General features: G+C 37.1%; 1 protein-coding gene across 1 annotated transcript; it reads left to right on the plus strand.

Moving 5' to 3' along the window:
* The first annotated feature begins 4,795 nt into the window (after positions 1-4,795).
* LOC127632675 (neuronal acetylcholine receptor subunit alpha-2-like) lies at positions 4,796-10,821 on the plus strand. Its single transcript, XM_052111413.1, has 7 exons — positions 4,796-4,881; positions 5,090-5,187; positions 6,027-6,175; positions 6,390-6,434; positions 6,570-6,679; positions 8,113-9,502; positions 10,696-10,821. Exons 2-7 carry the CDS (start codon positions 5,130-5,132, stop codon positions 10,819-10,821), a joined length of 1,878 nt encoding a protein of 625 aa, XP_051967373.1. The 5' UTR covers positions 4,796-4,881; positions 5,090-5,129.
* Positions 10,822-25,634: the final 14,813 nt, after the last annotated feature.

Consider the following 25,634-nt stretch of genomic DNA (forward strand, 5'->3'; position numbering starts at 1 on the left):
TGCACCACTATTGGATGCTGTTACACAAGAGCTGTGGTATTTGCTGATTATCGCCTGGCGGGATATTGAAGCCACTGACTCTGCCGAGTCGCCAGAGGTCATGAGGAAAACCCAATGCTATTTTGTGTTTAATAGGACCAAAAATGAAAAAATGACAACAGTAAAGCTTGTTGGAATAAAAGGATATTGATAATCAAGGTTTGAAATTAACACCCGAAAACCTGCCAAATGCGGGTAAAACTCTTTCTAGCCACTTTTGCGGGTGGCATTTTTCCAGGGTTTTTCCTGCATTGACAATTCTGTGAATGTCGGCTAACTCGAAGCTGCTGACAAAGGATATTTTATGGTGTTCATCCTCTCATAACTTGCACGCACATCTGTGTAGGGTGAATGAAGCGTGCGTTTGCGTGAACCTGCATATATGTATGTGTGTGTGTGTGCAAATGCCTTTTCAATGCAAAGGCCACTGCTAAACAATGGTAAACTTTCATAGGTAAGTCGAATTTGAAGGGGTTGAAACTTCCATGAACTATGAAAAAATTATTGACAAATTTTCCTCCTGTTCTACCGGCGTTTGCCTTTTGTTTTGATATATTATACTCATATTATTATATATATATATTAATAGATATTATATTTATACTCATATCATTCTTGTTTGGATAAAATGTCCAAACAAATGCATTTAGTTACAGTCTTCAGTTACCTTTATCACTTTTTGCGAGGTGGTGGATTTTGGTTAGTGAAAATGTTTATTGTGACAAGTGACCTTTGAAAATGCTAGCCACAGTGGCTAGTGAGCCAAAAAGTTAATTTAAAACCCTGTTGATAATCATATAAATATATACTGTAAAGAGCAAAACAATTGACAGCTCATTCATCATAGACTTCCTCAGGGTTGCTGTAAAAACGCCTTCATCACTTATTCATATAATTATATAATTAGTGGACTTTGATGGAGATCTGCTTTCAATAGATATTTTTGTGATAAATAGCAAAGCTTTCAATGATAGATTATACTGGCAAAATCTTGAGGGGATTCATTCATGGCAATAGAACATGGCTAATGTTAATGAGTCCAGGAGAATTTGACAGATCCCAGCTGGTTGGGACTCCATAATCATTAAAGCAGGAAATATATACAATCAATTCTTCATGCAGTCTAGGTTTGTGAACTCATTCACACTACTTTAAAATTCATGAAGCTGTTTTAACCATTGTTAACTTTTTATATATGGTTGTTTGTCTAATTGTCAGATATTCTCTTTATACTATTTCCTTTACTAAAAGTCTAGGCACATTTTTGAATTTGGCAAACAAATGATGCATTCAAGGTTTATCACTTTGTGTGTTCCCTGGGATTGAACCCATGACCTTACTACATACTGCTAGCACCATGGTCTGGCAACTGAGATACAGCATTAAATGCTTACTTAAATCCTTATTTGTTTAGTTTCTGAAAGATTGTTTTAATGGAACATTCAATATTTAGCCTTCATTTAGCCTTCAATATAGAGTCTATGACCATATCTGTTCTGAACTGTGGAGCTTGATCCAGAACTGCTTATCTCAGCTCTGCTGTGATTGTTTTATTTGCAGTGACATCATCCCAACTGTAAAAATATGTTTTTGTGGGGATGATATGGAACATGCCGATCTCTGTGGAGAACTAAAAAAATGACATATTGGATTTTATCAATAGTCACCATCTGAATGAGTATCCTAAAACTTACAACTGTGTTTGTCTGCACAATCAGAACTGACCATGCCATTAACGGCATTTGTCAAGGTTTGAAAAACAACCAAACCCCAACTGCATAGTCCACTGACCATCAGCAGAAGCCTCAGAAAGAGGCTCCTGGTTTGGTATTTGGGTCTGCAACTGAAGGACAAGGAGTTGAAGCTATAAAGGTCTTAAATCATGTATTCCTGCAATTATCACATATACTGTATTTCCGTAAAACTCCCTCTGGAGCCTTACCCAACATTCTCATCAATATGGTATCTGCTGGCCACTATCTGTGAAAAATAGAGAGTCAGAGAAAGACAGACTAAAAGAATGACAGAAAGGAGGAACTCACCCTGCAAGAAGTGCATTCAGTAACAACAACTGAAATGAACTTCAATTATAAACGTATCAGTGTTTAATTCAAATATTAAGCATAGCATCAATTCAGGCAGGTTAAGTGATTTAAGCTCGCAATCGGTTGACGCTCAGCTGATCATGACATCTATCAATACAATACAGACTGTTATCAGAACAGTCTTTTTAAGTCATGCAAAATGAATAAAGAAAATTGGAACTCCTGAATAATGCAATTCTAATGAAATTCATTAACGCATTAAATGTATTGTATCATTTACCTTGTATCTGTAGAATAAAAGGCAGCCAAATACAATTATTCATTAATATATTTAGTGTTTGAGATTATATTCCTTCCTAAAAAATTCCTTCCACCACTGTGTGATTGGCAGCTGCTCTGTTATTGTATAGACTCATAGATATCTACTTGAGTGTTTTTGTGTGTTTTATGGTTAACACTACAGGGTGAGCTGTGTTTAAAACTCAATTTGTTTGGTGTTAATCCCTGCAAGGAAAAAAAAAGATGAAAAGAAAATGGAGAGATGTGTTTCAGGTACAAAAAATATAATTTGCACGTCAGCAAGAACAGAGTGACTGTTTCAACATAAAATCAATTTGAAACAGATGGATTTGTATAGTAGAAATAACCTCTTACACATACATTTCAGCTTTGTTGGGTTTGTTATTCCCTTAGACCACAACAATTGAAATGTATAACTCTCTCTCTCTCTCTCTCTCTCTCTCTCTCTCTCTCTCTCTCTCTCTCTCTCTCTCTCTCTCTCTCTCTCTCTCGCTCTCTCTCTCTCTGAACAGCATGGTTAACGTGCATACAATCACACTCTCAGCACTGGAAGATTAAATTGAGCGTTGCTGAGGTCAGAGGTCATATATGGGCTCAGATGTGCCACATGTAAATATTTCTGATTCCATGACACAGATAAAACTGTGATAAATTAAATTATATTCAATAGGTGTTATGACCTTCTGAAAAAAGATAACAACAAATACTAGGTCCAGTACCAATACCAGTAGAGTACTGATTACCAATTATTTGTAGTTCAGTAAGTGCATGATGAAAATGGCATTCATGGAGTCCACTTGCTTTATGAGTGTAGCTGTACATTTGAGCATGAATAAAATTTTATGTGATGCAATTAAGTATATTAAACCCATATATCTGTCTATTATAGCACCCTCAAACTGCTCTCCCATACATAATTCTGGTCAAAGCTATATCTGTGTATTGATCATAGCTGACATGATATTACATGTGGTTATATTAAATATGCATTCAGGGTGTGAAAATTTGTGATTCAATGCGATGATATTGATCCAGAATGAGTTGAATCATATGAGTGAGAGAGAGAGAAAGAGAATGAGGGAGGATGCCTCAGTCAGGTCCTTAATGAAAGTCTGGATATTGCGATTCAAGGTTGAATTCATTCACGTGGAGGACAATGTTCTCAGTGGGCATTTGCAAATGGCATCTGATGAAACAAATTATGAATGTTGATGATGGAGTCCTTATTCACAGCCAGAAAATACCTGTTTGTAGCTGGTTTGTGTCCAGCAATTAGTGTTTGTAGATAAACAAATGGGTTTAAAGAGAAATTTTTATTTTATGGCCTCAATATCAGGTAAAGAGATAACTCTGCAGGCTGTGAGGTTGAAACCTTTCACAATGAGCATTTCACAACAATATGTCTCCAAGGTGTTTTGTGTGTGGTGAAAATATATTGTATAATCTCCTACAAGTTCATATCATTTGAATTCTGTATTATTTATAAGGACATTGTAGGCCATCCATTCATTGCATCTCCAGAAAGATGGTTAATCTGTTCCTTGGACAGGCTCTTGGTGGATTGCTTGAATACCATCTTGCTGTGTATTGGATTGAAAAATCGCATGGATAAATATTTTATTTACTCTCTTTTTAAATGTGAATCTTTTCTTGATAGCAGCTCCCAGTACGTACTAAACTGCAAGATATGCATGTTTTATTGTCCAATATTAAATGAGGGGGGTTTTTACACTGCGGTAAAATGTATGGCATGCATAACAGCCTTGTATTGTACTGAAATCTGCATAACAGAGATTTAAACCATAAATACAGTATATATATATATTCTAATAGCACAGGCGCATTCTATAAGGGACAGAGTGTCTCTCCTTGTAATTAACAGGCAGGAAGCATCCTGAGTCTGGCTACCACAGCTGATATCTGCACTCTTAGATCACTTTCAGACATATTTCTGTCTATGTCGCCTTCGATCTGACTTTCTGTGTCCTCTTTCTCTCTCATAGGATTACTCACCTGCTTACTCTACCTTAAAATTGTTCTTTAAAAGCTAGGCATTAAACACGTGTGAAAACATATTTCAAATCAAATATTAAAACCTGCTTACATGGTCAGCTTAAATCAAAACTGATGTTAATGTAAATATTGAAATAATTATTTAATCATGCATTTGGCCACATCATTTCAAGTGTTTTAGACCTTTCTGTCCTCTTTCTCTTTATCTCTTGTTCTGTGACACATTCTCATGTATATGGTGCAGCCTCCAGCACATAACATCTACTCAATGTAATAGGCAGAGATTGAAAGGTGGAGGGGATAGAGAGAGAAAGAGAGAGAGAGCGAGAGAGAGAGAGAGAGAGAGAGATACTGTAGAGAGTGAATGTGAAACAGCAACACTGAGAGAGGTAGACAGAGGAAGGGAAGCAGAGAAAAAAGGAAGGAGACAAAAAGTAATAGCAAGAGAGGTATTTTCAGGGGCACAAACTCACTTTTACAGGAGGTCTGGAAACAACACATTTTGTGAATGTATTTTCATGCACTTCTACACTTGCACTTTCAAGTTTAATTGAGGAACGACTATTTTTTATTCAATGTTATAAAGTTTATTTAGCAGTTTTGCAGTGAGGGGACTTATTTATAGAAAATTTATAAAATATTTTATATAAATGTATTAGATCAAGTGGACATCTTAGCTGAAATTCTTGCAGAGCACCAGAGTGGGATATTATCTGACATCAAGTGAACAAGATGAGAGCTGCACGGAGTGTCTTCTTTCATGTGTCTGTCTGTCTGCAGCTGTCGTACGGTAAAGTCTGAACTTCGATTTTGCTTTTGGGTGCACTGCTGTGTGAATATGATTTTATTAGGGCAGAATATTAATAAATAAAGGAAAATTAATTTTGAATTAAAAAAATAAGAAACAAATTTAGTGTTGCTGTGAGATACTTACAATGAAGTGAATGGTGCTAATCCGTAAATGTTAAAACACTCACCGCTTTAAAAGTATAGCCACAAGTCATAAACAATATGAATGTTAACATGATTTTAGTGTTATAAATCACTTATTAGCCTTTTGCGCTGTAAAGTTATATACAGTTTTACAACTTCGTTGCCAACACTGTAAATCCTAAAACCCTAAAATAATCATGATAATGATGATTTAAACAACTTCACTGCTCAAATAATACACAGGTTTTACCTGAATCCATAATTTAAGATAAAATTATAATTTTTTCCAATTTTTGCCTTTAAACCCTCCAAAAGTGGCCCCATACACTTCCATTATAATAACCCCACTTTAACATCAATTTATGCTTTTGTTTTGTTCTTTAAGAAAAGGAGGGAGCAATCAAAATATTTTTTTGTGGTAATCAACATATGCAGCAAATGCTATCTATTGAGCTTAACTTAATCTGGAATATTCCTTTTAATGTTTAACGGGGGACATTACTATAAAGATGTGATTAAATCACGTATTCACTGCAAGAAAGAAAGCTGAAACTATTTTATTGATTGTGTGTTTTCAGTTAAAAAATACTTTAGTTGGAAATAGACTTTTACCATACTTGCAGGGTTTAGATTTAACCTAACACAGTGTGATTATACCAGTGCTTGAATTTGTGAAATGTAATCTACTCTTGTCAGTATGTTCCACCAGTACACCTCCTCATGCAGAAGAAAGTCTGCTCCAGTCTCTGTTCAGCAACTACAACAAGCTCTCTCGTCCAGTAGCAAACATCTCAGATGTGGTTCTGGTCCACTTTGGTCTGTCTATCGCTCAACTTATTGATGTGGTGAGTCTCAAATGCACTCTACCGCAGCTACACAGTATTTCAACATCTCTACATGCCCATTGATTTTATAAACATTTATGGACATCTTCCTTGAAACAGTGAAATACTTTCTTTCTTTTTTTTTTTTTTTTATGAAATAAGCTTACTGTAATCACCACATCTCTTGTTACTTTTTTTGTGCATGGATATCATACTTTGCTATGAAAAACAAAAGGATGAGAAGAACCAGATGATGACCACAAACGTCTGGGTGAAACAGGTATGTTTTCATCAAAACCATAATTAGGTATTAATTAGATTTTTAATTGGATCTGGGCTCCTGTTTTCCCACTTTTGTCTCCCCTGTCATACCTGCTGGTTCTGATTCATGATGAGCATGCATGTTTCTCTGCAGGAGTGGAACGATTACAAGCTGCGCTGGAACCCAGAGGAGTACGAGAATGTCACCTCTATCAGGATCCCCTCTGAGATCATCTGGAGACCGGATATTGTGCTCTACAACAAGTGTGTGAGGTTTAACAATCCGAAATTTAGCCAAACCCAATTTCTGGAAATCCATATCCTCAAACACTGTTAACCTCCTGCTGGGCCAGCATGATAATACGTTTGAAACACCACTTTTGGGTTTTTAAACTATGCTCTGTTTAGCTTTGTTCTTCAGGGTGCTTTTTTTTTCTTCTTGGGGAAATTAGCATTTAACATTTTAAATATTTGGTCCCTTTTTTATTTGTTTTGTTCTGAATCTGTAAAAAGAACACATGGAAATTATGCTGTCTTCTATTGTGAGGGTTGATGTGAGTATTGATCTGTGCTGTCCCGTAAGAGACCAGGATGAAGTGAGGGAAATTATAGACCTTTCAGTTAAAAATGCATTGTCTTTTTATTGAAAGAAACCAATCATGTCTAATAGATTTACCTCAACATTTACCTGAGAGTATTACTTTCAATTAAATCCATTTTGGCTTGTGTTTAAACTATGATTGGCGTGATGCCATAGATAAAAGTATGTTGGTTCGAATTGCTGCTAAAGGAATATTTCCCCCCAAAATGAAAATTCTGTCATCACTTACTAAGGCCAAGCTTAAACACTGTTTTCGTGTTATGGTTAAAATATTTGGAAGTCTCAGTGCTGTTCCAGTGTGGATGAATTATATGTTTTTTAAATGAAATCATTATAGTGTAGATGTGGCCTAATCGTCATGTAATTACTTTCTTTTTTTCCACAGAATATCTAAGAAGGCGATCACCGACTGTCATGCTTTGAAAAAAACAAAAAATTATTTTGATAATTGGACAGAATTAAACTTTTGGAGGAACTATACCTATAATTCAGATTTCATCTTTGTAATATAAATGAATGTTGAGGACAAATCCATTATAAAATCTTAACTCAATACAAGTTAAACTCAATTGGCAGCATTTGTAGCATAAAGTTGATTACCACAAAAATGTATTTAGATTTTTCCTTTACTTAAAAAAAGAATCAAAAATCGAAATGACAGATCAAGGCACTTACAATTTTAAGGGAATATGCCCAATATTTGGTGGGTTTAAAGGCAGAAAAGTGGCTATAACTTTACACTGAAAATATTAGTAAGTTATTTTATCACACTAAAATCATGTTTTCATGCATATTGTTTATGTTTTGTGGCTATACTTTTAGAAAAGTGAGTACTTAAACTTTTAATTGCTTATTTTTTTAAAGAGGGGCAGGTCAAAATATTTTTGTAGTAATCAGTATTATGTCACAAATGCTGTAGAGTGATCTTAACTAGTATTGAACATGAAATATTCCTTTAAGCACCAAAGCTCTTAGAGGAAGGGTTCTGAGAGTTTAGGCCTGTCAACATCATTGTAGGGTTATTGATGGTTTAGCATACTGTGCTCCACAGATATCTGATTTCAGCAATATTCTGATTGTTTTGTTTGATCTGCAGTGCAGACGGAGACTTTGCGGTAACTCACCTGACTAAAGCCCAGGTGTTTTATAATGGCAGGATCAAATGGAATCCTCCTGCCATTTACAAAAGCTCCTGCAGCATCGATGTCACCTTCTTTCCCTTCGACCAGCAGAACTGCAAGATGAAATTCGGCTCTTGGACATATGATCAGGCCAAGATTGACCTGGTGAGCATGGCCAGTGATGTGGACCAGATGGACTACTGGGAGAGCGGGGAGTGGGTCATTGTAAATGCTGTGGGAATGTACAACATCAAGAAGTATGAGTGCTGTATGGAAATCTATCCAGATATCACCTACTCCTTCATCATCAGACGTCTTCCTCTGTTCTACACCATCAATCTAATCATTCCCTGCCTGCTTATATCTTGTCTGACTGTGCTTGTATTCTACCTACCCTCCGAATGTGCAGAGAAGATAACATTGTGTATCTCCGTCCTCCTCTCTCTTACTGTATTCCTCCTGCTCATCACTGAAATCATACCTTCCACTTCACTAGTTATCCCACTCATTGGCGAGTACCTTCTCTTCACCATGATCTTTGTCACTCTCTCCATCATTATCACAGTATTTGTGCTTAATGTCCACCACCGTTCCCCACGCACACACAGCATGCCACACTGGGTCCGCCAGCTTTTCCTTCATCTGGTGCCCCGTTACCTCTTCATGAAGAGGCCACCTACCTCGGGTAAGAGGAACTCTGGTAAACTGATTGAGATGATGCACAATCCAATGGGGTCACAATCCATGTTTCTACGGAATACAATTCTGGACACACCATCACAGAGTCCCTTACCCAGTGTGGCTATAACTCCTGTTGTCCAGTTGGATCAATTGCAGAGGGACTCCTCACCCAAACCCATGTTTTTCTGCAGCTCTCCAAGTAGTCAATATTCCATTTTGCAAGAGGAAACCACACAAACACCTCAAACACCAGTCCTCAGTTACGCCTGTGCATGCACAAACAACATCTTTACCTCTAGCGCCTCTTCCTTTCCAGACACTGCCCTTGCAACGCTGATGCACACTTTCCCACTGGATGGAGCTGAGTGTACAGACTGGGAGATCCAAGGCCACAGTGCGGAGAGTGTCTTCATGGAAGCCAAAGAGAGTGTTCTGGGGGCAGGGAGTTGTCAACAGTGTCTTACATCTAAGGAGTCGAGTATGCAGAAGCTTGATCATGATGATGCAGGGTTTTGTGCAAGACATAAATTCCCTAACGCTCAGAACTTCAGCTCTAACAGTGACTGCACTAAGGATCTGAATTCAGCAGAGCCAGTGAGTAATCTGTCACAGTCTCTGCTGAGAGCCCTGGAAGGAGTTCAGTACATCGCTGATCATCTCAGAGCAGAGGATTCAGACTTTTCAGTAAGTTTCAATATTTAAAGGAATATTTCACACACAAAAATGACCATTCTGTGATCATTTACTCACCCCTCCTTCTGTGGAGCACAAAATTAGATGTTTTAAATAGGTGCATCAAAAACATTCTTTGACCAGGGATATTCAAGCTCTCAAAAAGAACAAAAAAGCACCATAAAAGGATCAAGAAAGTAGTCTATATTACTCATGTGCTTCATTCCAAGTCCTTTGAAGCCAAATGATCATGTTACATGATCAAATTCACTTTTCCAAATTGATTTTTACGTGCCTCATTCTACCTATCATGGTAGTTTCTTCTTCGTTTTTTATTTCCTTCTGTAATTGAATTTCTCTGTCATTTTCCTCTAGGTTTGATTATACAGTGGTTCCGTCACATAACATAATTTTTTTCAAAATTTAGAAGAAATCATGTCATGTAAATCGCAACATTATTGTGGTAGTGAGTGGGGATCAACAACTAATCAATACGAACAGTCTAATACAGAGAAAAAAGGATGAAGGTTATTGAGCCTGCAAAAAACCCTCCTGAAATCTCCACGCTCATACGGCACATCGAGATCCGCAGAGAAGCAAGCGGGAGGAGAGGGTGGTAGCAGCTTTTGCTTTCAGAATGAGAGCGAGTCACTAGCACGTATTCACTCACATGAACGTAGTCAGTCTCAATAAATACTGTTAGAAAAGAGGGATGTATTGCTCACAAGTGGAAAACACTTGCGAAACATTTCATATATAACATTTCTGTTGCAAGAGCTGTTCAGCATCTTTGATATAATTTTATAGTTCTTTTATGGTGCTTACTGTACTTGTCCTTTTTTGAGTTTGACAGCCCCTGGTCACTATATATTTGTGGGCCAAATATACACAGATATTCCAAAAAAGGAATATCAAAAGGAAGTAAAATGTTTCATATTAACAAGCAGGCAACATAACATTTCTCTGTAGAAAAATATTCTCCTTTGGTTCTCCTGATGCACTTTAAACTGGAATTTGATACTGGCATTATTTATTTTATAACTGCTCTTGCTATAGTAAAAAAACAAGATCAGAAAACACTGTGGTCTCACAGAAAAGTAGTCATCCAAACAAATCAATTCTGAGAGGGAATGACATGAGTGTAAAATATAGCTTGAGATTTAAAATATAGCTTGAGAACACTCCTCTTCTTTTTGCCCTTCCAGGTTAAGGAAGACTGGAAATATGTTGCTATGGTGATTGATAGAATATTCCTCTGGATGTTTGTGCTGGTCTGCATTCTTGGGACTGTTGGACTGTTCCTTCCACCGTGGTTGGCCGGAATGATCTAGAATGTTGTGTGGAGCCTAGATTGGCTCGGAGTGGGTGGACAATGCCTTTGCCATCACAAATGACTTCTGTGACCTCATTAAGCATTTTTTAAGCAAATTACATACCATACTGTTCTTCTATGTGACACAGTAAGTTATGCTGCATTCCATTTGTCTCAGAAGTCTGAGCTCGGGACTCGGATCGACGTCATATCTGTAAAAATAAATAAAAAGAAATCGGAGTTGGATGCATTCCATTTACACCCAACAAGACAAGTCGGAAAAAAGATGGACGCCTCTTGGAAAGTAATTGTTGCACAAGCTCTTTCGGAGTACAGAGAGCTACAAAATAAGTATCCCCTTCACCTAAGAGAACTTGGGGAATATGACAGAAAGCGGAGAAGGTATGTTAATGTTTCCACGTATTTGAATGCAACCACATTCGCAGGTCCGAACAGCTGTTCTAAACTTTTTAAAAAAATGTAATGTGCATTCCGTTACAATTTCCTGCTCACATTTCTGCTTGGTTTGTAACATTAGGCAGTGTTCTTGTAGCAACATCGACCATTGTTCTTGTAGCAGCAGTGACCATTGTTGTTGTTAGCAGCAGCGACCTAGCCAATTTTAGCTGTACCAGTTTATAAACAACACATTACATGGTAAATCATGCATAACAGGATCGTAACAACATGCCTATAGGCAACGGTAATACAGTATTGTGTATACGACTTACTAAATTGGACACAATAAAGACAAAAGTGCTAAAAAAACTTTAAACCCACAGCATACTAACAGTCGATGCTCTTCGCAGCCATCTTGCTCTCTGAACTCGGTGTCCTCTGAGTTCGTCAGAGTTTCAGAGTAGGAATTCCGACATTGGGGGGGCGTTCCATTTGTTAGTTCCGGTCTCGCAACTCGGAAAATAACTCGGAGCTCCAATTTCCGAAACAAATGGAACACACGATTAGTAAAGGGATGTGAGGCTTAAAGGTGAAGTGTAATTTTCAACATTGTTATAATACTTTCTCCTATTCCAGTTTAATGTACAGATAACTATACTGTAAGACATTTGTGGGATGATGTCCTGAAGAGTGTGAACACTTTGGGGCTATTAAAACATTGCTCTTTTTGTCTGAGCAGTCTAATTTGTTAACTTCTGTCTCAACCATTGGTATGAGTTTGACTTTTTGTGCATGCAATGGTAGGTGTGATTGGGAAACCTCTTTGGAATCATTATTTTTGCAAAAATTACACACTTTATTTTTAATTTACTGTCTGGGTGTGTAAGCTGAGTCTGCCATCCAAATTCTTGAATAAGATTTACACTACTGTAGATTTCAGTTATTTACATCATTATAGATTTCTACGTTTCTAAACACAGCATGGATGTCAATATGAGAAAATGACTTACAGGAGATATGAGAAAGGTAACTTACAGCACAGATGAACTGAACAGGTGACAGCAGAGATTCAATTTCGCAATAGTGTCATCAGTTTAATCCTGAATGTGATATGGATTCCGTAATTATCATTTCTCAAGGTCCGCTTGTATTTCAGTTTTTCACCTTTACAAAGCAAATAACAAATGACTTTTGTTTCACATACCAAATCAATCAAACAGAATAGGCCAGGAGAAGCAGGTCCATCTTAATATTTCAGTCTAAATTTAACACAATACAAATGTGATTAACAATAACTTTCTGTAAGCAATATGTCCATAAACAAATGTTGGCAGATTATTAGATTTATTAGAGTATTATTATTTATTTTAAATTAACTTTAATATGCTTGCAGGGGCTATTTAAACCTAAGAGAACACAAAGACAAATTTGTTAAAAATGGTCAAAGTAATAATAAGTTCATCACAGTATACTGCACAGAAATTATCTTTTAGTCATTTGAAGAGGTGAAGATGTCCTGTCATTGATGATTGAGTGACAAAATATCTTCAAATATAAAGAAATGAGTCCAGCTACTGCAACTGAATCCCATGTAATATTCACGTTTTAAATCTGTCTTTCATTTGTGATGGCTTTAAGACTTTGCCATTAAATGCTAAATGTTGCAGATGAAAGGTTTAGTAAGACTTTTGTTCTGTTCTGTCACCTTCCTGAGAAATACAGAAATACCTGTCCAGGAAAATCTGCTGTAATACCCTTTTCTCCTGTCAGCTGGTGGATGAGTTTACCAAGAAGAGAAGAAGTCACAGGGTTGAGTGAAATCAGTGCCTCAGGGCAGATGGAAAGCTCAGGCTGTCAGAATGAGGCAATGCTGTCATCCTCTTTAAGAGTATCACCTCACCAATCATGTACCTGCACTGATATTGGATTTCACCATCCACACCAGAGTGAAATCTCTCCTTATATCTTCATCTGTTGGTATTCCTTTTTAAATGAATGAAATTCCTCATCAATTCCCTATCAAATGTTCTATAACCATTTATTATTTCCAAAGTGCCAATTTTAGAGTCAGTTTTATTTGCAGAGTCCTTTCCACTTCAGCCTCTAACCTCTCACTCTAACCTTTCCTTCCTTGTCCTGCACATATGATGAATTTGCACACAGAAAACAGATACTTGTGCAGATTATCATTAGACATGGTGAACAAACTGATTTGATGATGTTCAGGACTGTGAGCGCTGACACACATCTGTATGTTGAACTAAACACTGTTAAGATATATGCATAGGCAAGTTCAGTGACACTTCACATAATCTGGGACATTCTACAATGCTTCAACATGAAAAATGCTTAACGTGGCTTAAAGTCCGCATGGAATCGAAATTTACCTTATTTACTTTGTTAGTGCACATTACTAGTCTTGTGGTGTACAATTCATCTGTTTAAGTTAATCCACAGAAAAAAAAATGTCTTCGTAATCTTCAATCAAAATCTGAAAATTAGATTTCTCTGGAATGACATTCCTTCTCTGATGACATCAGTTTGACGATTTGGTCAGAACATCCTTTAACCACTCCTCTCCAACCGCCAGTCTGTGTTGAGCTTTGACAGCAAGTAAAAAAACAGAGGTGAGGAGGTGCGTTTTAGGTTGAGGCTCACCCAAATCCCTTTTCTCAATCCCCCTAATACCCTGGTTGCTGGCCCAATGGCTTGATTTTTTACATTTTGAAGAAGGAGGGATATCAGAAAGGTCGCATATGTGTTCGAGGCATTTCACCTGCAAATGCTTCAAAAATAGGACAGAACACGAAATAGAGTTTGTGAAATATCTGATCAGATATTTTTCTTTAATATTTATTATTTTCCCCTGCGATGGACTGGCGACCTGTCCAGGGTGTCCCCCGCCTTTTGCCCAATGTTAGCTGGGATAGGCTCCAGCCCCCCGCGACCCTGTACACAGGATAAGCGGTTGACAATGGATGGATGGATGGATCTATTATTTTCTTTAAAGATGCGGTTTTCATCATCAATTTATCTTTTGGGTGTGCAAATGAGCTGACATCACTTCTGTAACAGCTGTAACATTTTTTTTTTAAGTTTGTAGTTTTGACCGCACCCAGCCATTAGGCAATTTGCACAGATACATTTGATTGAATAAGATGCAATAAAATCTGTTCGCCTAAAAGTGGCTGGTTCATGATTTGGAGAGCATTGTAATTGAAATATGCCAGATATTATATAGCAGCAATGGGCCACTTCTATTAAAATGAATGGGAGAATTTGGAAACGAAACACTATACACTATGCACTTACAAAATATACTATGCACTCAGCCATGTACTGTATGAATTTTCAAAGTGTGGTATCGTCCCAAATGGAGCACTTAATTGATTTTTACTACACAGAAGCATTCGGCGTTTAACAGCTGACGGAAGTGACATTTCAAGTGCACATGATGCATTGCCGCTAACTTTAGCACATAAGCCAACCTCAGTTCAACACTTATATCTTAAACAATGTACATATTCACACAGCGTGTGGTGATGATAAAGCATTCAACTCACATAAGGTGCTGTATCCACTGCCTTTTTGCCAACTGCTACATTATTCAATATTTACAACAGTTTTGTCAGACCAGCAATGCAGACAGGTAACGCTGCCTCTTCCTCTATGTACGGCAAGCCGTGTGCACTGAGTGCATGAAGTGTCCAACATTCCACACTCCATTTTGGTGGTTGAAAACTGCATCATCCTGGTACTTAAAGAACACTTTTTTGCTGTATTTTCAGTGTACTAATATTAGAGATCAGAGATGGGCAGTAATTCAATTAAATGTATTTAAAATGTGTATTTAATTACTTTTGTGTGTTTTGTCATTTGTATTTTGCTGGTGGAAAATAATCTGATGTAATGTGTAAAAAATACTTTGAGAGATTGTATTTTTTGTAGAAATGTTAAAATACTTAATCAAATATGTCATTTTATTCTCAAATAAGACAAGAACTTTTATCTCCAGGCTTAATAGGAATACTAAATATAGCCTATCGCAGTTTTTGGCTAGATGTACAATATGTAATTCACGTGACACATCCTGTTGGGTCCAGCATGCTCGTTGTGAACTGTTTGTTTTCCTTATGACCAGTTGCCCAAGGAAGATGCTGTTTTGGTGCTCGGTGCAAAGGTAAAGTGTGTAGTAAAATGTACTATCAGATACTGCTCATGTAATGTCATTATAGGACAGAAGAATAGAGCAATTAGCAAATAGATGTGCTCCACTAGAACTTTTAGAATTTACTTGCTAGCTTGCTAGTGACGTTAGCATGCTATCTAACATTAGCTCATTTAGCTACTTTTGTTCCTATGGACAAAATACATTTTTTAAAAGCTACATTTCAGCATTTTTACAGCAGTTAATCTTTCATTGTTGTCAGCGAAATAGCATGCACCATCCTCTTGAGGATAAGGATAACGTTTTTTATTATTGAGTTTTCTATATCTGTGAAAGGTCAGTTTTGAGTGTCTTTTCAAATGAAACGTTTTACAATATGACTTATGAAGAATAATTAATAAAATTGAAAGTGAATTGACTCAATCCTAAATTAATGCTTACATATCAATAATTCTTTAGTGTTTACTTATGTGAGTTGTTAGTGCTTTTTGAATGCTGTGGGTATTACATTGCTACTGGTAATTTAATTAATAATTTTATACTTAAGATTGAAGTTCAAGTCATCTCAAGGGATGAGTGAGGATGAAGCATCAGAACCTTGCAAGGCTACCACATCTACAGTGGAAGATACACTGGTACTCAAGTGTGTGAAGTTGGATGGTAAATACTTTAAAATAGTGACTCAGATTCCAAATGGAAAGATAGAGGCTGAGTATCAGCTGTGCACAAACAAGAAGTTCATTATATGTGGCTCTCTTGCAGCGACATCAAATTATAAAACCCATCTGAAATGACAGCAGCCTGAAAAACTAAAGGAAATTGAGGAACATAAAAAGGAGTTTGCCAGTGGAGAACATAAGAAACCCAGGACATACAGACAGACTCATCTTTTTGAGCATGTACCAGTGGCAGTGACACAAAATAAAGTTGACTCTCTTGTAACATTCTTTGTTACTAAAGGCATGTACCCATTTGCCACTGAACAAAATAATTAATTGAATAAGTACATGGCCTTTGCCAGGGTGCTTATGTAATTTCAAGGAGAACACTCAGACGAAGAACTGATGAGGATTTTTGTACTAAAACAACAAACTTAAAGGACAAACTTAAGAACATACAATATGTATGCACCACTGCTGATATCTGGTCAACAACAAAAAAGTAGTTACATGGGACTTACTGTGCATTGGATAAAAACAGACACATTAGAATGTGAATCAGCTGCTCTTGCTTGCAGGCATTTCCCCAGTCTACATAGTATAATCGCATTGCAGAACTTCTATAGGAAATCCATACAGAATATTTACTAACAACTGACACTATTGTGGCTACTATGACAATGCATCCAACTTCGCAAAGGCATTTGAAGAGTTCAGTATCACAGTTGTTTCAGAGGAACAAGATCTTTCTTACATTACAATAGATCCAGAGGGAGAAGAGATGCGCCATCATTCTACCACCCCACATCAGGTGTGCAACACACACACTGAGTTTGGTTTACATTCACATTTATGCATTTGGCAGACGCTTTTATCCAAAGCGACTTACAGTGCACTTATTAAAGGGACAAACCCCCAGAGCAACCTGGAGTTAAGTGCCTTGCTCAAGGACACAGTGGTGGAGTGCTTTAGCCCACTACACCACCACCACTCCATCAACCACTGTGGTTTCAACCACTGATGCCAAAAAAGCAATTAAAGACAATCCAACTCTCTCTAGGCTGAATCATTCATCAATGGTAAAGTGCTCAGCTCTATAGAATGCTTCTGACAGACCAAAATTTGCTAAAATACGTAATGAATTGACTGACCAACAACTCAAGACACCCTGCATTTGTAGGTGGAACTCTCTTTATGACTGTTTGAGTCAGCTGACATCTCTTTGGGAGAAGCTTCCTTAGATCATACCTGCCTTGCAACTCCCACCATTCAAAGAAGTACAACTTGATTTCATGGAGGAATATTGCAGAGTCCTCAAGCCCATTGCTATTGTTATTGATCACCTTTAAGGTCAGACCTAATGCTACTATGGTGACCTCCTACCTACCCTCTTTGCTGTTCAGGCTAAACTACGTGACCTGTAAGCTTCAAACCTGTGGTACTGCTCACATATTTTGCAAGCCACCATAGTTGGCTTTGAGAAAAGGTTCAATAGCTTCTTACTTCATTTTTCAAGATGAGGTGGTTGCCTCCCAAACTAACTCCAGAGAAGAAGAGGATACATCAACTTATTCTCCATTCAGCTCAAGAGCATGGTCTTCTGTCAGAAAGTGACACTGCTTCATCAAACACCGCTGAAGAGAATGAGGATGACTTCTTTGTGTTCTCTGAAGGCTAAATTATTTCCAATTCAGAATGTCTATAATATAAAGTGCAATTTCAGGAGTTAATCAACATAAATAAAAATGAACCAGTGTGTCATGTGTTTTTAAATTTTTGTCTTAAATGGAAAATTTCTGTATTGAATGTAAATAAATAAATCAACCTTTTTTCACTGTCTGCGTCTACTGTCTTCATTCCCAACAACAGGAAATGACAGCCAGGTGGGTAGAGAGGTTTTACCAAGCCACAGCAAAGAAGAGTTGGAGACCCTTCACTTCCTGGAGGACCCCAGGAAGGACCTGTCTCTTCTGGATTCATATTGACACACTTTGCCATCATCGGCACCAGTTGAGCATCTCTTTTCCTTTGTAGGTATGGTGACTAACTGCTGAAATGTTGGAGAAGTTAGTTGTACTGAAAAACAACTAAACTGTAATGGAAGGATTGCAGTGTAATGGGGTCCATGAAGGAGAATAGTGCAGAAGTGTGCGGTTTGGGATGCATCTTTTGACTATGCCCAGGAATTTTATTTGAGTTTGCAGACTTTATCTCAAAATACAAAAGATCTATTATATTAAAATAATTCAATGTGGTTAAAAAGGCTATACCTGCTAAGATGCATGCTTTTTAGAAAAAGTGTCTATGTGTCTGCGCTCTCTGTCTGTCCTCCCAGACCTGAAATATGTTAAAATCTAACAATTATAACATTAGATCCTAATTTCTGAAAGAGAGTATCTCTACTCCTCATGATATTTTCTATTGGAACAATCTTTTTAATAATGTAAACTGGACTCAATTTTGGTTGTTGCCCCAAACATTTCTCCTTACAAATAAGGTTAAGGAAATCTCATACAAACTAATTCATAGAGTCTATCCTACCAAGCAATTTTTACAAAAATGTAAAAGTGATATTGAAATAAAATGCTCTTTCTGCGAAAGTTCTACTGAAACTATTTTTCATATGTTTTGGTCCTGCAAAGTTACACTGTGTTTCTGGAATGATGTTGAGAGATTTGTTGCTGTTAATATCTTAAAAACTGTTCTCTTATCCTATAAGTATGTGATATTAGTTTATTATATTAAGGACCATTACTCAAAGGATGCTGGTTTCATTATAAATTGTATTTTATTTGTATGTAAATTGTATATCCATAAATGTAAATTCACAAATGGCAAACCTAACTTTATAGTGCTTAAGAAGGAGATCAAAATGTGCATTGATGTAATGTCAAAATCTAAAAATAGCAAAGCAATTAAAACAATGGCAATATGTTCTTTATTTAACATTTTTATATAGAAAGTATTTACTTGTGCTTATTCAATAATATATAGATATGTACCCTCTCTATCTCAAGTCAAGTCAAGTGGTTTTTATTGTCGTTTCAACCATATACAGTTAGTACAGTACACAGCGAAACGAGACAACGTTCCTCCAGGACCATGGTGCTACATAAAAACAACATAGGACAAACACAGAACCACATGAGACTACACAACTAAATAAAATACCTATATAAAATACCTATATATACCTATATAAAGTGCATGTGCAAACATGTGCAAAAAGTACGGGACAGTACAAGAAATTTCTGACAATGAACAGGACAATAGACAGTGCAGCGCCGACCAGTACACAGTAGTGCAAAAAGATGACAGTTTCTAAAAACATAAACATATAACATAGTGTTCTATGCACATAGCCGTTATTGAGGTAGCAGACAGTTATAAAGTGACAGTAATGTGTGTGTGTGTGTGTGTGTGTGTGTGTGTGTGTGTGTGTGTGTGTGTGTGTGTGTGTGTGTGTGTGTGTGTGTGAGCGTGTATTTATCACTTTGTGGGGACCAAATGTCCCCATAAGGATAGTAAAACCCGAAATTTTTGACCTTGTGGGGACATTTTGTCGGTCCCCATGAGGAAAACAGCTTATAAATCATACTAAATTATGTTTTTGAAAATGTAAAAATGCAGAAAGTTTTCTGTGAGGGTTAGGTTTAGGGGTAGGGTTAGGTTTAGGGGATAGAATATAAAGTTTGTACAGTATAAAAACCATTATGTCTATGGAAAGTCCCCATAAAACATGGAAACACAACATGTGTGTGTGTGTGTGTGTGTGTGTGTGTGTGTGTGTGTGTGTGTGTGTGTGTGTGTGTGTGTGTGTGTGTGTGTGTGTGCGTGTATTTATCACTTTGTGGGGACCAAATGTCCCCATAAGGATAGTAAAACCCGAAATTTTTGACCTTGTGGGGACATTTTGTCGGTCCCCATGAGGAAAACAGCTTATAAATCATACTAAATTATGTTTTTTGAAAATGTAAAAATGCAGAAAGTTTTCTGTGAGGGTTAGGTTTAGGGGTAGGGTTAGGTTTAGGGAATAGAATATAAAGTTTGTACAGTATAAAAACCATTATGTCTATGGAAAGTCCCCATAAAACATGGAAACACAACAAGTGTGTGTGTGTGTGTGTGTGTGTGTGTGTGTGTGTGTGTGTGTGTGTGTGTGTGTGTGTGTGTGTGTGTGTGTGAGACTGATGGCTTGGGGGAAGCTGTTACACAGTCTGGCTATGAGGGCCCGAATGCTTCGGTACCTTTTGCCAGACAGTAGGAGGGTGTTTTTTGTAAATGTCTTTGATGGAGGGAAGAGAGACCCCAATGATCTTCTCAGCTGTCCTCACTATCCTCTGCAGGGCTTTGCGGTCCGAAATGGTGCAAGTCCCAAACCAGGCAGTGATGCAGCTGCTCAGGATGCTCTCAATAGTCCCTCTATAGAATGTAGTGAGGATGGGGGGTGGGAGATGTGCTTTCCTCAGCCTTCGAAGAAAGTAGAGACGCTGCTGGGCTTTCTTGGTGATAGAGCTGGTGTTGAGGGACCAGGTGAGGTTCTCCGCCAGGTGAACACCAAGGAATTTGGTGCTCTTGACGATCTCCACAGAGGAGCCGTCGATGTTCAGCGGAGAGTTGTTGTTTTTTTTTATGTTGTTGTTCTCTTACTCTGATTTATATTGTATTGTGAAGCATGTGATATGCTCCTTTGCTGTAATATGGAAAACATGCTATTTGTTGATGATAAAGTGTTAATAAAAAAAATATAAAAAATAACAATAATATATATATATATATATATATATATATATATATATATATATATATATATATATATATATATTTAATTGTTTTTTTGTCTATACCCAGACAAGCTTAAACATGCGCGTGCAGGTGCGTACACACTGCCAGCGACTTTATCGCTGCAGGTCGCCAGTGGCTGGCGGTGAAGTCGCTAGTGGGTGTTCCCACTACTGGTTGCCTAGTAACGTTTATAAATGACATTCACGGATGTCATTCCATTGCTGTTGACAGCGAATCTCTTTTCTTGCCACTAAAAACAAACATTTTGTAGGGAAAAGACTAAATATAAATGGAATCAGTACATAAAATGCTTTATATCAAAGATGAATGAGAAACCAGGCGTGCTGTTTGCCAGAGCGGCTGTTTATCTCGCGCTGAAAATGCAAATGCCGTTCTGTCTGGGTCCATAAAATCCCCGCGATCTCAGATACACCTTTCCACGCAGTATTTTTCTTAAAAATGTCCTTGTACATGGGAAGAGACATATCATAGAGCACTGGAACATTTCTAACAGCAAGAATTAGCCTTTCATCCATCTTTCCGTTACTGCAGGAGCTGAGAGAGAGAGAAGGATCACGTGAGCTCTCCCGTCGTCTCTCCTATTGGCTGTCGCTTCCGTTAGTCGCTCCAAAGTTGAACTTTTCTCAACTTTGTTGCGTCACTGGACACGCCCACATCTAGTGCCAACGGTCGCGACAGCTCGTGTCGCCGGAAGTCGCTGTGCTCGCATTGAAAATGAATGATATTGAGACGCTGTCGCGCGTGATGTCGCTGGCAGTGTGTACGCGCGTACACACTGCCAGCGACTTTATCGCTCCAGGTCGCCAGTGGCTGGCGGTGAAGTCGCTAGTGGGCGTTCCCACTACTGGTTGCCTAGTAACGTTTATAAATGACATTCACGGATTTCATTCCATTGCTGTTGACAGCGAATCTCTTTTCTTGCCACTAAAAACAAACATTTTGGAGGGAAAAGACTAAATATAAATGGAATCAGTACATAAAATGCTTTAAATCAAAGATGAATGAGAAACAAGGCATGCTGTTTGCCATAGCGGCTGTTTATTTGCGGCGAAAATGCAAATGCCGGTCCATAAAATCCCCGCGATCTCAGATACACCTTTCCACGCAGTATTTTTCTTAAAAATGTCCTTGTACGTGGGAAGAGACATATCATAGAGCACTGGGAAATTTCTAACAGCAAGAATTAGCCTTTCATCCATTCCGTTACTGCAGGAGCTGCAGAGAGAGAGAGAAGGATATCACGTGAGCTCTCCCGTCGTCTCTCCTATTGGCTGTCGCTTCCGTTAGTCGCTCCAAAGTTGAACTTTTCTCAACTTTGTCGCGTCGCTGGACACGCCCACATCTAGCGCCAACGGTCGCGACAGCTCGTGTCGCCGGAAGTCGCTGTGCTCGCATTAAAAATGAATGGTATTGAGTTGCGGCAGTCACTTATTTCCCGAGGCACACCGATGCCATTGCACGCGTTGAGTGTTGTTAAACTCACCGCTGAGTTTTGCGCAGAGAGCTCTTGGATGTTAATTGCGATTTTATAAAAATATTTTTTTAGGTTCAGATAAATCTGATTGGCGGGCATCATCTAATCACAGACGTAGATTAAATCAAGTCTCTGAGAAGTGGTGGTACGCAAAAAAACCTGCCGGTAAAAAAACAGACTAAAGTGCATACTGCGTAGAGGTGAGTCTGCCCACTTCAAGCACTGCTTATAGATACTATTCAGTCCAATATGTAAAAAGATTAAGTTTGTCAAAAAAGTTTGCCATAAAAATTATTTCGATTAATAACCAGATATTTCACATAACTTTTAAAAAAAAATTGTCTGCAGCAATTTTTACAAAAATTATTTCATAGTGTGAAAAGTGTGCTAATAACTTTTCAGCTTGTTGAAAATGAGATGACAGAAATGTAAAGTCCCTGGGACTGTAATGATGTCTGCAGAAGGCAAGCGTACTAGGTCTGTGTAAAAAAGGGACAGTGGTTCATTATATTCTCATTCACAGGTGAGACTCTGATCATTTCGAATTCAGTCGTTTCTGCTCCCAAGCCTTGAGCAGCCCAGCAACCTGCGAGCCACAGCAGAATCTCTTAGGAGAGAAAGAGAGAGAGAACAACTCATTTCATAGTGTGAAAAGGAGCAGGAGACAGAAACTGGGAGAAATAATGAGAGACAGAGAGAGAGAGAGAGAAAAAGAAAAAAGGAAGAATAGACTATTGGTGTAATAAAGAAGGTGGAAGTCTACCTTCCATTCCATCTGCTAAGAGAGACTTGTGCGATGTATATCTCTATATGACCTGGAAGACCGTGCCAACAACTGATGAGTTTGATGAGCAGGAAAAGGGCTGCTTGAGCCTAATCACCATGTTCATACAATTAATGTTATGATATGATATGACAATGGACAGCTTTAACCCTTAAATGCATGGGGATTTTGCCAATTGTTATTACATACCTCGAGTCTTTAACAACCCAGCACTTATATGACATATGGATCTGCAAAATGCCTAGGTAGGGTAAACATTTTTAAAGCATTTTTAAGACAGTTACAAAATAATAATAATAAAAAAAGAGTATATTCTTTTATGCTTATATAAATATATATTCTTATATTTTTTGTCATATATCAATGAGATGATGCAACAATAGGACGGATTCATTACTTTCACACTAGAATTTTATTAGACAACAGGCTGTCAAACGCATATTGAGCTACACAACCAAAAGTTTGCAGAAAATCAACATTATATAGTGGTAATTTGTATGAATATGTGTACTAAACGTGTAGTAAACAAATAAATAATGATATATGTTGCAACACTATTACATATCTTGTGTCACTATAAAGATCCTATACACTTTTGGTAACTAAGCAATTCAAATTCCTACTTATTTATAAAAATACTATATTATACTATATATTATAATAATAAGATATTTATAAGAAGAATAATTTTATATAAGAAAAAAGATTTAGGAATACTATAGAAGGTTGGGCATAACCCCCAAAAATCAGATGAGGTAAAGAAGGTGGAATAAGATCCCCTTTCACTAAAGATCCGAGGTGTGCATTTAAGGGTCAAGGTACTGTGCATTTTTTAAATAATTGTAATCATTTTCTAGACATTATTAAAATACTTTCTCCTATCCCAGCCGAAAGAGAAATCTGATATATGGCCATATATGCCAAAATCAACATAGAAGCACCTTGAAAATAAGTCCATATGGCTCTTTGTTTGAGAAACAGACCAAAGCTGTTAAAGGAACAGTTCACTCAAAAATGAAGATTCTCTCATCATTTACTCACCCTATGCCATCCCAGATATGTATGACTTTCATTCTTCTGCAGAACACAAACAAATATTTTTAGAAGAATATCTCAGCTCTGTAGGTCCATACAATGCAAGTGAATGGTGGGCAGACCTTTAATGCTTCAAATATCACAAAGGCATCATAAAGGTAATCATATGATTGTAATGGTTTAATCAATGTCTTCTGAAGTGATCCAATCAGTTTTGGGTGAGAAATTTTTTTTTTTCACTCCTTTTTCACTGCACACTTTGTAATTGCATTCTCTAGGCATGCTCATGATTTCAAGATCGATAACACTATCTAGAGCTCTGCGTATGCATCAAGCACTAGGAAGTGCTTCATATATATATATATATATATATATATATATATATATATATATATATTTTTTCATATACTCCTACTTATTGTATTGTATATTGTGTATTGTATATTGTGTGTATTGTTTACTGTACATTGTATATAATTATTGTGTTGTGTAAGTATGTGTACATTTGATTTGTAAATTGTTTTGTGTAAGTATGTTGTTTACTGTAATTGGTATATGTCTCGTCACTGTCATGACTGCTATGTTGCTCAGAACTGCACACAAGAATTTCACCTACTGTTGCACTTGTGTACATGGTCGTGTGACAATAAAGTGATTTGATTTGATTTGATTGAAGTGTAATCAAGCTTGAAATCATCATGCCTACCCTGGTGAAAAATAAATGTACTTTATTGTATTTCAAATATATTAGTTTTTTCAATAGTACATTGCAAATATATTAATAAGGAATTGTACCATCTTTAAATATATAAAAAGTACATTAACATCATGCTTTTACCTATTTTCACAATAAAACTTTTAACACACTTTAAAATAATTGTAATGTAGAACAAAAAAATATGTTTTAGAAAAATATACTTAAAGTGAAAGTTCAGTGTAACTTTTAAAGTGTACTTATTTGGACTTAATTTTTAAATATATTTTAGGTATATTTTAAACTATATGCTCAAAATTATCATTGTAACAATGCACTGAAAGAATATTTTAAAAATACTTTATTTAATATCCTGAAGTTGTAGCATAGCCTATTTTAAGTAAAATTTGAGTGTCATTTGTAAGTTTACTCGTTTATGCTTGGAATTCACTTCATTACTTGGACATTTCTTTCAGAAGAATGCCTAATGCGTTTAGATTAGAGACTGCAATGGCAAGATGTGCAGTGAAAAAAAGAGTTGCATTTTGGTTTGTTTTCACCCAAAACCAACTGAATCACTTCAGAAGACATTGTTTAAACCACTGGAGTTATATGGATTACTTTTATTATGCCTTTATGTGATATTTGGACCTTCACAGTTCTGACCACCATTCACTTGCATTGTATGGACCAACAGAGCTAAGTGTTTTTGTGTTCTACAGAAGAAAGAAAGTCATACACATCTGGGATGGCATAAGGGTGAGTAAATGAAGAGATAATTTTTTTATTTTGGGGTGATCTATCCATTTAAAG

The sequence above is a fragment of the Xyrauchen texanus genome, chromosome 39, assembly GCF_025860055.1.
Source record: "Xyrauchen texanus isolate HMW12.3.18 chromosome 39, RBS_HiC_50CHRs, whole genome shotgun sequence".
Classification (NCBI taxonomy): domain Eukaryota; kingdom Metazoa; phylum Chordata; class Actinopteri; order Cypriniformes; family Catostomidae; genus Xyrauchen; species Xyrauchen texanus.

Excerpts from the sequence above, each read along its gene's own strand:
- LOC127632675 (XM_052111413.1), top strand. The coding sequence starts at position 5,130 with ATGAGAGCTGCACGGAGTGTCTTCTTTCATGTGTCTGTCTGTCTGCAG. Across the intron at positions 6,435-6,569 it reads CAAACGTCTGGGTGAAACAG|GAGTGGAACGATTACAAGCT; the intron begins GTATGTTTTCAT and ends GTTTCTCTGCAG. Across the intron at positions 9,503-10,695 it reads CAGAGGATTCAGACTTTTCA|GTTAAGGAAGACTGGAAATA; the intron begins GTAAGTTTCAAT and ends TTGCCCTTCCAG.